The 13,155-nt window shown below is 39.0% G+C and overlaps 1 protein-coding gene across 1 annotated transcript in view; it reads right to left on the reverse strand.

Annotated features, from left to right (window-relative positions):
* Window positions 1-13,155, reverse strand: part of cntn3a.2 (contactin 3a, tandem duplicate 2) — a 140,892-nt gene that overhangs the window by 56,298 nt on the left and 71,439 nt on the right. Inside the window, exons 11-12 of the mRNA XM_088332033.1 lie at window positions 12,466-12,616; window positions 11,214-11,341 (exon numbers count right to left, since the gene is read on the reverse strand). Coding sequence (XP_088188159.1) covers window positions 11,214-11,341; window positions 12,466-12,616 — 279 coding nt within the window. The remainder of the gene's footprint in view (window positions 1-11,213; window positions 11,342-12,465; window positions 12,617-13,155) is intronic.

Genomic DNA, 13,155 nt, shown 5'->3' on the forward strand with positions numbered 1-13,155 from the left:
TAAATATATATATATATATATATATATATATATATATATATATATATATATATATATATATATATATATATATATATATATATATATATATATATATATATATATATATATATATATATATATATATATATATATATATATATATATATATATTGATTGTAAGGGAGCCATTACCAACAGGTTTATTCACTCACTCACAACCTTAAACATTGAAATGCAAACCTCTGACTTGTTTTAAGTTACTAATATTTATTTCCCCCTGTCCCTTTAATTGTACTTGAATCGGGAATTGCAACAATGCAAGAGATTGACATGCTTTCAATTTCTTTTTGCATTTGTTGCGGTTCCAAACTCAGCAAGCAGATGCAATTAAATTGAAAATTGATTTTCTTTCTAGGCTTCTTTAACAACAAAACACTGGTAATTTAAGGCTAGAAGACAAGAGCACGCTCTGTAATATTATCATAGAGTTGAGCCACGTTCTGCAGGCCTTTGAAACACAATTATTGTAGCTTGATATTGTCTGTCACATATTGACTTCTCTGTCAGACAAAAATTCTGTCCTCTAAATAAACGTGCACAATTTTGCATAGTTGTAATATTGGAAAATTTTCTAAACAAGATAAGGGTTGTTGTGATTTACTAACACATATGCTTGACATCATAACCATCCATCCATCCATTATATACCGCTTATCCAAGATCAACAGCCTCAGCAGGGAAGCCCAGACATCCCTTTCCCCAGCCACTTCGTCCAGCTTGGCCGAGAGGATCCCCAAGCGTTTACAGGCCAGCCTGGAGATGTAAGCTGCGTCCCATTCTTCTCACTTTCACTCGCTATTTGCCCTAGTCACTCGGTTTTGCACGTTCACGTGAAAATGGGATGTGTCCCAATACTCTCAAGACCGAGATAGAAGTGCCCTTAACCCATGACATAACCACTTCAGATCGAGGGAGGTCGGTACCTCACTTGGAGCGAAGTGACTACCCAGAAGACTTTGCAAATTCTCAATATCAACAAACATGGCTGGAAAGGAACCGCACAAATGTAAGTATTTTTCCACAACTACGCATGTATTTGCAACGAAATATATTGAGATATCTAAGTTAGACATAAATGCAATAGAAAATCTTCTTTTTGCATTCAAACGTGAACATTGCAAAATCGCTACTTTACGAAGTGCACGAATCTACCGATGGAACCGCAAAAAAAACTCTTCACACTCCAAACCAGAGTTGGATGACTGCAGAAAATCACGGTTCAGCATATCCCTGTTTTTATCTTAAACGAGTCGTGCTTTTACATCTACATGGTCAGTTGCTAAAGCAGCATAGTTACAATAACGTTCTTGATATATGCGCTTGTTTACTGCACACAATTCCGGGTGTTTTATTTACAATATGATTCTTTCATGTGAGATCAGAATGCATTAGTTTTCATCATGCATCATTAGTAATGTCTTTGAATTTCACGTGGAAATACAGTTGAAACAAATAACTATCACATAGTCCACTGTCTTCTCTTTAAACACATATTAAATTACCTTCTCAAAATGTTGTCCAAATGTGGAGACAATTTTAAAGCATATGTGATGCTGGCCAATAGAAGCACCCTATACACGGTTGTTTTTGTACAATACACCGGCATTAAGTAATTATTCTTGTCTTTTCCACCTAACCTTAAGGCCAATGTAGAACGTCCCGTGGAAGAGCCGGCCACCATCACAGCGACCACACCATTCACACCACAAGGCACGTCGTCGGCATCTATCACTCTGGCACCAAACCCCATATCACCCAAAAGTTAAAGGAAGCGCAATACACTCCCTGACTTTTTGAAAGGGGAGTATGCGAGAGTGCGGAAAAGGACAGAAGAAACCGAGGCCGAAACTGAGCGGTTCCTGATCCTTTTAGGGAAGCTCGTGGACTAATTGCCAGAACAGTGACATCTCTGCAATGTTTTTCTTTGTTTTATAAAAGGAAAACATTTCATATTATTAAGAATTCAATGAAGTTCCAGTTTGTGTTTTACAGTTTTATGGACGTATTGATAAATTTTTGTTACATTTTGTGACACATTATTAATTTACTCTGATGCATTTCGCACCAATGTGAGTTTGTTTCTCTGAAAGTAAATTATTATTTAACTCAGATTGATTTGTAGTTGTTTTCTTTCCAACAATCACACAGTATGTCACATCATTATGAAATAAACCACCAAGGTGTTACTCAAGATAAAGACGTTTAATGAATAGTAGTTGTATTTGGAGAAACAATATACCAAATACACAAGACGCACAGGTCAAGTATGAATATTAATAGTAGAACTCAGGACAAATAGTGACTGCTGCAGTAATAACTAATAGTTCAAACAATGCAGAAAAGCACAGGATTCAAATGTGGGTCTGACTTCTAGGGCCTGAAACATGGCTTTTGGGCAATTCCATATTAATTGTGGACAATTCTGTGTAGGGTGGACCTGTGAACATTGAACACCCGTGACACCACACGGTAGGACAGACCGTGGGCCAGCCAGTACACATAGATCAGGACCTCCAGCCATGGTCCTGTTCCCCCTTCAGCAGCTCCTGCAGGGCCCACATGGCCTTCTTGCTCAACCTGAAATCCTCCACATCGAACCATAAGCACAGGATGGGAACATTCCTGTCCAACCTGTCCACGCTTATGGGACGGCCACTCTGGAACACAATGGATATGATAAACAATTTAGACATAAATGTGGGCATAGAAAAGAAAAAGACAGCTTTTACTGTGATGTATGCATCATGAAAAAATGTAGAAATTATCTTTTTTTATATGCAATGACAGCTCTTTTAAATTAAATTCCTTGTGAAGAAAGGTGTTTGGGTCATACAGGGAAGTCGGCTATTATGTCAGCTTAAGGGTCAGGTGGACTGTTCTTGTGTTTGTTTACTTTTCATTGTGTCACACGTTAAAAACCCCTACCATATGTCATAAAATGGCATTAAGATACTAACAAGTAGACTGTCTTTTATGTCTACACATACAATGTGAACGTGGGTTGTCAGTTAACCTTTACTGTATTTGACCAACTGCGTCATCTTTTTAATGAGTGGACGTACCTTGTAAAGATGAATCATCGCTACATAGCGCCAAAGCTGTCTTCAATTTAGCGCATTTCTCCTCAGTTGATTGGTGAAACGGAAAACGTGATGAGCTGTCAGGCGATCGGTAATAACACAGCTGTAGCGGGCATTTTCAACGTTGCACGGACTCTCCAACTGCGACACCACAGGTACAGACTCGAGTTGTTTACATGTGATATAGGCCAATACGTCTGCAGCCAATTAGTATTACGGCCATCTACTGGACTGGGGTGGAACCTTGCAAGTGCCGTCCAATTTCTTAGGGGACAATGTTCACTTGCACTCCTCTCACTTGAGGGGACTTCCCTATGGAGGGACCTCACTGGAGGGTGCTCAGGGCCAAGTGAGAGGAATGGGATTGGGCCGTAGTCTCTCCAGCTTGTCTTTGGTCTTCCTAAGGCATCCAGGAAGCATCCTTTTTAGATGCCCGAGCCACTTCAGCTGGCTCCACTTAAGCAGAGGAGCAGCAGCTCTAGACTGAGTGCCTCCGGGATGACCAAGCTTATTACCCTATCTATAGTAGAGAGCCCAGTCACACTGCGGGGGAAACCCAATTTAGCCACTTATATCCGGGATCTTGTTCTTTCGGACATGACCCACAGTTTGTGACCATGGGTAAGACTAGAAACGAAAATGGATAGAGTTTTGCCTCTCATTTAAGGTCCTTCTTTAACGCAACGGATCGCTATTGGGTCTGTATGACTGCAGACGATGCACTAATCTGTCTCTCTATATTCTGTTCCATCTTGCCCTCGTTCGTGAACAAATCCCTGATATAGTTAAACTCCCTAATTGAGACAAGATTTCATCCCTGATCCATAAAGGGCATGCCACCCTTTTCCGTAGGAGAACCATTGTCTTTCACGTGGAGGTTGTGACTTCATCCCAGTCTACACACTCGGCTGAGAATCGCTTCAGTGCGAGGTGGAGCTCATGGCTTGACGAAGCCAACTGCACCACATTATCTGCAAAAAGCAGAGATACAATGCTTCCCACGCCACGCCTGTGTGTAAAAATTCTGTCCATAAAAGTTATGAACAGAATCCGTGACAAAGGGCAGCCAGGGCGGAGTCCAACTCCCACCGGAAACAAATCCAACTTACTGCTGGCAATGCCGACCAAACTCTGGCACAGGTCATGCAGGGACCGAACAGTCCTGATAAGTCTGTGCGATGCACCATACTCCCGAAGCATCTGAAACACAGTTGAATGCCTTCCCCAAGTCCACACATGTAAATTGGATGGGCAAACTCAAATGCACCCTCAAGGACAATACAGAGAGTGTAAAGCTGGTCCACTGTCATCATAGTCATATTCTTTTTATCATTGACATAGTAAAACATAAATAAGTGAAAAATGAAGAGCTAATATCCAAAATGATTATTCCCAAAATTGTTGGCAGATCCCACCTACATATGTCATGTACCGAAACATACTCACCACTATTTTTACTCCCCATGCGGCCATCACTTCTCCATGAAGCCCTTTTTATAACACATTTTTCACTGGAATATATTTGTTCTTCAGATATATCATCATGATCACCCATAGTGCTTATCCCCCCTAGTCTCTCTATTGATAATTTACTGCCTGCATCTTTGGACTCATTTTCTAACACCTTTCTAGCTCCTTTTCCATTTCATTGAATCTGCACCAGGCCAAACCTATTAACATATTCTGAACATTCATCTTTGCTCACAGTGTAAACCCTTCAATTTTTTGGTATCCCACTGTGCTTCTAATTTTGTTTCATTGTTTTTTCCCCCACCTGCTCTGTCTCGCTGGCTGCTTATCCCAAAAGCACATTTAAGTGTCGGTTTAATCCATTTAATCCTCTCTTTGTAACAAACATGTTGTATTTAGTCTACTCTATCTTTACATAGGTGAATCGGATTTCTGCATGTATCTTCTCTTGTGAAGCCACCGGAATATTCTAAACCAACCAACCTACCAACCAACCTACCAACCAAGCAAACAACCAACCATCCAACGTATTTGCTTTTTACTTTGCCTTTGCATCTGCATATCGAAAAATCTGAGCTATTTTGTCCGACTGACGAAGTCTGCAATGTTTCTTTTTTTATGCTATACCGTATACTTGGCGTATTTCCAACAACATTGGAACCGCTGTTCATTTTATGATTCACTAAATGTATGAATTCATGTAAAAATGCTTCAAATATTTTGTTATTATTAAATATGGGAATCAACACAGAACAGTAGTATTATTACTAAATGTCAAGAACTAGACGGGGATCAGGACCCAATCACGTGACGTTCTCACACAAGCCTTTATTTTACGGGAAATGGGGAGTCAATCACGTTAGGCAGCCAGTCTGGCTTGGAAAGACAGGAAGCCAGAGACCCACGAGATCGATTCCAATTGCCTAAATTGATACCGGACAGATTGGGTCGATACCGGACAGGACGGGACAGACAAGATGGATATCGAAGGAAACAGGAGAAACTAGACGGGGAACAAAACTGGAACCCGAAATTAAACAGGACTAAAATAAACGGGAACAATACCGGACTGGAAATACCAACAGGAAAACAGGACTGAGTCAGAACCCACATTTTGTGGGGCAGAAGTTCGTTTGACGAGCTGACAAAGGAAGCAAGAGAGCGCTGAGCTTAATATAGACAGAAAGCCAATCTCTAACACGGGCGGGGCCAATTGGGCACCAGGGCAACCATGACACTAAAAGGGACACTATGTATTATTAGGGCCTAGTAGTGGTAAAAAAAAACCCAAATATGATTCATTAAAAAAAATATTATCAATCTAAATATTTAAAGACATATATGAACTATTATATACTGTAAAAATGCATTTTTTTTCTAAAAATGAAATGAATAGAAATGATCTGCATTGATATAGCGCTTTTCAAGTCAATGACTTCCCAAAGCGCTTTACAATGTGCTCCACATTTCCCAATAGCGGCCTTTTTATTGCAGCCATGTAAGACCTGCTTATTGGGGGGTTTTAGTGGTTCAGTGTCTTACCCAAGGACACTTCGACCAGTAACACGGACGAGCCGGGATTCGAACTGGGATCCCTTGATGCCAAGATGAGCGCTCTACCTCCTGAGCTACTGCTGCCCCTAACAATGCTCCCTATTTTTACATGCGAAACACAATCTGTCTCCAGAATATATAAAAAACAAACAACATGTGCTAGTTTAAAACCCGAAGTGTCAAAATTTTACCAAAACGGAAATATAACGCAATCGTTGAGATGGTTTAAGACTTAGTCTTGCTTTAACTAAAGCAGCCGTAGACTACAATACTAGTCTTGAGTCAAGATTTTTTGTTGTTGTTTGAATTTAAAATAATTGGTGGATTTTTTTTTACAAAATCAGGGAGATTTTTGGGGGAAGAAAAGCAGAAGACTAATGTGTAAAATGGTAGTGTTAGCGAGAATAAAAATGGTGAAGTATGTTCACTTTGAGTCTCCGTAGTTTGTATTCTTCCTTGTTCTTTTAAGCACTGATTTTGATAGCACTACACCATAGAGCAATGTCAAGAGGTCTTATAATACACACTTTCTCTTAAAGATCATAAATGTTTCCAAAGGAGAGCAACAAAGCTAATATGAAGACTTGTTGTTAACGAGACTAAACAAGTGGTTAACTGATCGAAAACAGCCCAAGTGTTTTTTCATTTAGGACTGTAAATTATCAAAATCCAGTTAGTAAAGGCACGGTCAATGCAATTTGTAGGTCTTTGAGCAAAGAGAGCCTTGGACACCAAAATGACAACTGAACTGATAAGCAGTTCTAATGGAAATTGTACTCATAACTAGGGATGTTCAATACAAATTCATTCCAGATTGATGCTAATACAACAGTATTTGAAACAGGCTTTTTCACACTTTTACCATTCACCCCTTCTCCTACATTTACTGCTTGGTAAAAGGATTATGAGAGGTCTTCGAATTTAGTTGGGCATTGTTAGCACATACTTAAGAAAGAAACTATTCTACTTTCAACTTTTTAGAGACACCTTAAATAATGCACCCTACCTTTAATATTACCAAATTGGGGAGGTCAAGTACAAAATCATCCACATAAAGAGGAACCCTGTTCGACCAAATTTTCGAAATTAACGGTAATACGGGGGTCAGAAGAAAGTACAACTCAGAGGGGCTTAATAGCCAAGCACATGAGAGGGAATTCACGTGGTAACCTTGGCAAGTATAGCAATCAAGAGGAAAGTGTGCTGACAGAGGATTGTTTGTCCTCACAAAGGCTAGAGGGGATGATTTAAATAGTATCCCAATTATGACAAAGTTCATATCAAAGCCAAATTTCTCTACAGTGTAAAATGGAGGTTGCTCACCAGTTGAGGGAAAAAGACCTAATGAATCCAGCTGACCAATTAACTTGGTTTGCAGGCCTGAGCCTGAGGCAAACACGAAAATGTATGCGCCGCTTCCACTTTTTTACATTAATTTGTGCGCAATTCTGGTTAAGCGTAGTTTAACGTTTAGGTAACTTAAAATAAGGTTGGTGTGCAGTTTTCTTGGCAGAATTCAAGCAATTTTAAGGACTTTAATAGCCAATTTTCAAATTTCTCCCGTACCATAAAAGAAATCCGCAGTGAATCGAGTGTTTTGCAGATACACAAATATATCTAAGATTTAAATATGCACATTTTTAACGTCCTGTGTGCATTTTTCAATGATTTTTAGATCTTGTGTAAATATAAAATACATTGGTGGCACTGAACAATACAAGTGTCAGGACCAGAACGGAGACAGGACCCACTTGTGTTAGGTTTCTCTCAATGTTATTAAAAGAAAGAAAAAGGGTTGCACCCACGATCCGGTGATCGCCGGGCGCAGATCGCTCTGACCGCGGAAGTGGGACTTCCGTGGCGAGCGATGGCGGTGTCGGGAACGGAAAAAACGGGTCGAAGACGGGAAACAGAGCAAAAACAGGCGGGAGTCAGGGTCGAAAAAAGCTTGCCTTGAGTAAACTGAGGTTTGCAGACGGACTGACATCCAGTGACGGAAAGGAGTTGGTTTAAATAGGGACAGAGAGCCAATCAGAGTCCGAGGCAGTTGGTGCCAAAGGATCATCAGCAGTCATGACAACAAGTATAAACATGAGACCTATTTACCACAATACAGGTGTTAGGTAAAGAGGACTGTAATACGTAGCTTACATTTTGAATTATAGTGAGTTCTTCACATTATAATTTACCACTAGGAATTGCTACCTTAATATTTTGCATGGATTATAACTAATGTCCATGATCTATATGTAATCCTTGCACTACTATACATTTCATAGTGTCCTGTTTTAGTGTACCCGTCCTCTTGGACGCAACCAATAGGAGGCGATGAAGCTTCACATGACAATGTCATACGAAATAGTGCTAGATGAAGTTAATCGCAAGGGAATAAAAAAATGCAACGGCAAAGCAAAGCTACCAGAAAGCAGTTTCAGCGTTACTTTTAAGCAGACTTGGCTTAGTTTTATCCATCTAATGCGTACTATTGCGAGTCTGACTGCTGAGAAACATGGCAGCAATTTAAAACATTTCCATGAACGTCACCCAAAAATTCAAGCACTTTTCATACCTTGAAAACAGAACATTAAGGGTAAAGCATTTTCAAGGATGTTGATATCGAAAGACTTGAGGGCTTGTACTGGCACCCAAACCGAAGAGGCAAAATGTATATTTTGAGTCATTGTTGCAGCCCCAAATGACATTTTGGGTCCAAACCACCCCGATATTGGTAAACAAAACTTTGTGAACAGGGGCAAAATGTTGGAATAATGTTCTATTATACTCTGGTGTCCAAACTACACCCCTGGGGCCATTTGGAGGCTGCGGCATATCGTATGCTAAGTATCTTTTGTGCTAAAATGGTATTTCCATACCAAAAAGCTTTTAAAATGTGCAACAATGCAAATTAACTGTTTACATTTTAAGCGTAACTCTGTCCATAAAACAAAACAGAACAAAGAAAAACAGTTTTTCTCCGTGAGTAGTAAATTACAGGAAAACAATGGAATACCTCCGCACAAAAGTAAAAGTTTCTTATTAATTAATAACATATCAAAAATAGCAAACTGTGTCAAAAATACTCATTTGATTGCTTAATCCTATTGGCTAACCTTTATTCATGTTAAAGATTGTTATCTAATATTTTAAACAGGCAATAATTCTTCAGGCTAATCTATAATTCCATTTTTGGGTGTCGTGATTAGCTCATGTAAGTTGCTCTGCATCTCTTCTCTTTCAGTTTGTGTTTATTGTAATTGGTTCAGAGCTGCCGAAATATAAAAAATCCGGAAAAATGGATAGTTATCAGATTTGTAAAAAATGTTCTTTGTAGCATTTAAAAGTACTTTATATAGTAAGAAAGTACTGTAGTTATTGGACAATGTTATCTCTGACAAAATAATAACTGCAAACAACAATGTACCACTCATGAACAAGAGTATTTTACAACTTTGGTAGGAATCTAGTTACTTGATATTCATAACAACCAACTTATTCAGAACAATAAACATTTTTAATAATAAAATAAAGATTTTTTTTTTTAATTTCCGTTTGGAGTTTTCATAGAAAATGCACATTTTTTTTCAATTTCTATAATATACGGAAGAGTCTTAATATTTGGTACCTCTTGTATTTCTTATTTCCCAAATTTTTCCGTGCAGTTTAACAAGAAAAACAATTCATGATTGTGCAAAGTATGCAATATGGAAGATGACCTCTTCCCATTGCAACCCCATCAGGCGCCCAACAATTGTTTTCTAATGAAAGATGAGGCTTCAAGCTTCCTTTTGATTTGTCCTATGTCCGTAAAGCTACAGAACAAAATTTTGAAGGCCTTAAAAAAAGAGTCGAAATGGCAAAATCTGCCTGCTACCAGGTCTTGAGACAAATATCTGGCATTGGATGAGTTAATACATTTTTGTCAGTGTTAAATTACCGCTCTGATGTTCTGGCGAGCAATGTTGGGATAGGCTCCCTCTCAACTCTTTGAGGAAAAGCATTCCGTAAAATGTCACTTAAGCATGGACGTTTTTCTTATCTGGTCCTTGTACTCCTTGTGCTCACTTTCTCCATATCCCTCTTACAACCTTATTTTTCATTCCTTCAACCACTTCCATATTCTTACCTTATCAGTGCCGTTGTATTTTAAATGCCTCCTTGTTTTTTTGCTTACCATGACTGTATCTCTACAAAATCAACAAAATTCCTTAACAGGTTTTTCCAAGATGCCCTTGAAAGCATCGGGGACGGTCTCCACACAAATAATCAATCACACTAGGACCCCATGAGAAAGACAAGCTTGTAAGAGGCAACGATATTGCACTTATTTTACCAAACAAGAAATGTTATAAAATATGACCATTGAGGCAGGGTTAAGCAACCCAAAATGATGAAAGATCCATTTTGGATGCAAAAAAACAATACAAAAATAAATTTGTCTGAATGCATTACATTCTCTATGTATCCATATTAGCTATGTTAGCCTACTAGCAGAATGAATAAATTGGATGAAGCACATCCTGTAGAGAATGATGCACCAGGTACATACTCTGTTGTAGGATACCGCCTCAAGTTTAACTTCATTAAAATATTTATAATAATAATTTTATAATATTTATAATTCCATTGCTTCGAAATCAAAATGCAATCAAAAAGTATTTCTGTAAACCTCTACGTGCATGTCTAAAACACGGCCCACCAAATACATCAAGCCCATTAGAGGATTTAATCAACAAATTCAGAATATGTCGAAACAGAAGCGAGTCTCTAGGTCATTCCTAGTAAAAGTTAAGTTCCCTATTATTTGTGAACAAATGTGTTGTGTTAAGAAAAAATCCCTTGTCATCTGTGATTATAATATTTATGGTAGGTTACTAATGTTGGCTGAATGATAAAGCATAGTACGGAAAAACACAGCCGAAAATTTTGAGTTGACATTCTTTAACTCATCCAGCCCGCCTCACAACAGATCCGGCCTCTGATCCAAACTGATTTTGACATCCCTGCTCGATGTAGTTCCACGGCGTAAAAACTTTTTGCTGATGAATGCCATTTTTTTAACAATTTTACCTGTGACAAGGAGCCTTCCAGTGGTGCTGGACATGCCAAATCTATTCCTAGCGAAGCACGTATAGCTGCCTGCATCAGACTTGCTTACATTGGCAAGCCTCAGCGTTCCATCTGGTGAAAGGGTGATCCTAGCAGAGTGCAACAACACACACAGCAGTTTTTGAGCCAACTTCAATCAATGCATTGCTGAGTGATTTGATCATGACATCAAAAATCTCGAGTGGAGTCTGTGGCTTCAGGCCAGTCAAAGACTAGTTTGCGTACACCACAGTTCAGAAGTCTGGTGTCAAACAGACAATTCTGTTTTCCATGAAAAAGTCAACCTTTTATTTAACAAATGAGTTGTCCAATGTGTTCTTTGCCCGTGTTAACCTCTCCTTTTCGTTGCCCAGTCTAGGATATGGCTTTTTCTTTGCCACTCTGCCAAGAAGGCCAGCGTCTTTAGAGTCGCCTCTTCACAATAGATCTGGACACTTGCGTTTTGCGAGTATTATTTAACCAAGCTGCTAGTTGGAGATCTGTTACGACTCTATTTCTCTAACTAAAGACTCTGATCTGCCTGTTATCTTTTTCTACCAATGTTCGATCCTGTTTTTGGTGTTCTCTGAAGGGAGTAGTACACACTTGTTGGAGATCTTCAGTTTCTTGGCAATTTCTCGCATGGAATAGCCTCAATTTCGTAAAACAAAAATAGACTTTCGGGTGTCACACCAAAGTTGTCTTTTTCTGGCCATTCGGATAAGTTGAATCTCACCCACAAATTTGATGCCCCAGGTATTCGACTAGCTCAAAGGAAAGTCCGATTATAACTTCTCTGACCAGCTAAACTAAATGCAGCTGTTCTAACATAATTGCACTAGGGTTTTCTAGTCATCCATTAGCCTTCTAACACAATTCTCAAACAAAATGTACTATTAAGACACTAGAGTGCTGGTTACTGAAATTGGGCCTCTACATACCTGGAATTGTGCATTAGATAATGCTTTAATACAGACATTTGTAGCTAGAATAGTCATTTACCATGTTAACAATGTATGGGCTGTATTTTTGAATAGTTTCGTATTATCTTTATAGAAAAAAATAGCGTTTTTCATTAAAAAAAGGATATATCGTCCCCAGGGTTTTGAACGGTGGTGTATGCCAGAATCAGCTTTATTGACATTATGTCGTACAACACCAAACTTGAGTTAATATTTTCAATTGAATAACATTTTTAAGAATATTTATTAAGACAAACTATTTCAGTGCTAACCTGTTGTTGGTGAGAATGGGAAGGTTTCCTTTCTTCCATAGAATGCTTGCCAAGGGATACGCTTGGGGTTTGCACTCCAATGTCACCGTGCTTCCTGCCTTAGCCTTCAGCAAAGCTCTAAGAACTGTCCCTGTGAAGTCTGGCGGAGAAGCTGACGGGAAACAAAACACAGATTTTCAGAAAAGTACAACGGCAAGAAAAAAATACAGTGAAAGCTGCCTTCGACTGCGCTAGAATTCAGCGGAAATCAACAAGTTTGAAAAGGCCGTGGCCTAAATGTTAATGGTGGGGTGAGTTGTTTGAGGTGGCCTTAAAGAGTTAAAAGTAGGATATTTTCTTGATATGTATGTGTTAACAATGCCCAACTAAGTTCAAAAAGCCCTTATGCTTTGTTTCCCACTGCGCCTATCTGCTTGTATGTTACTTTTAGCAAAGCTGTTTGGGGCGTAACACATTAGGTTTGAGGAATGACAGCTGGGGGGAGAGCTGGAGAATGACATCATGCCTGTCCCCCAAGGTTTTTTGGTTTATTTCTATTTGTCAGTGTCGCATGAAAGGTGACAATGAGACAAGGGCTGCTTCTTGTAGAGTCCAAGCGACAACCCAAACCCTCAAAAAGATTTAAAATAGAAGAGTTGGAGGCATCTGAGGAATGCACATACTTGCATTCATGATTTAAAGCCAAGAGGT

The sequence above is a fragment of the Urocampus carinirostris genome, chromosome 3 (assembly GCF_059441175.1).
Source record: "Urocampus carinirostris isolate Australia breed hairy pipefish chromosome 3, RoL_Ucar_1.0, whole genome shotgun sequence".
Lineage (NCBI taxonomy): Eukaryota > Metazoa > Chordata > Actinopteri > Syngnathiformes > Syngnathidae > Urocampus > Urocampus carinirostris.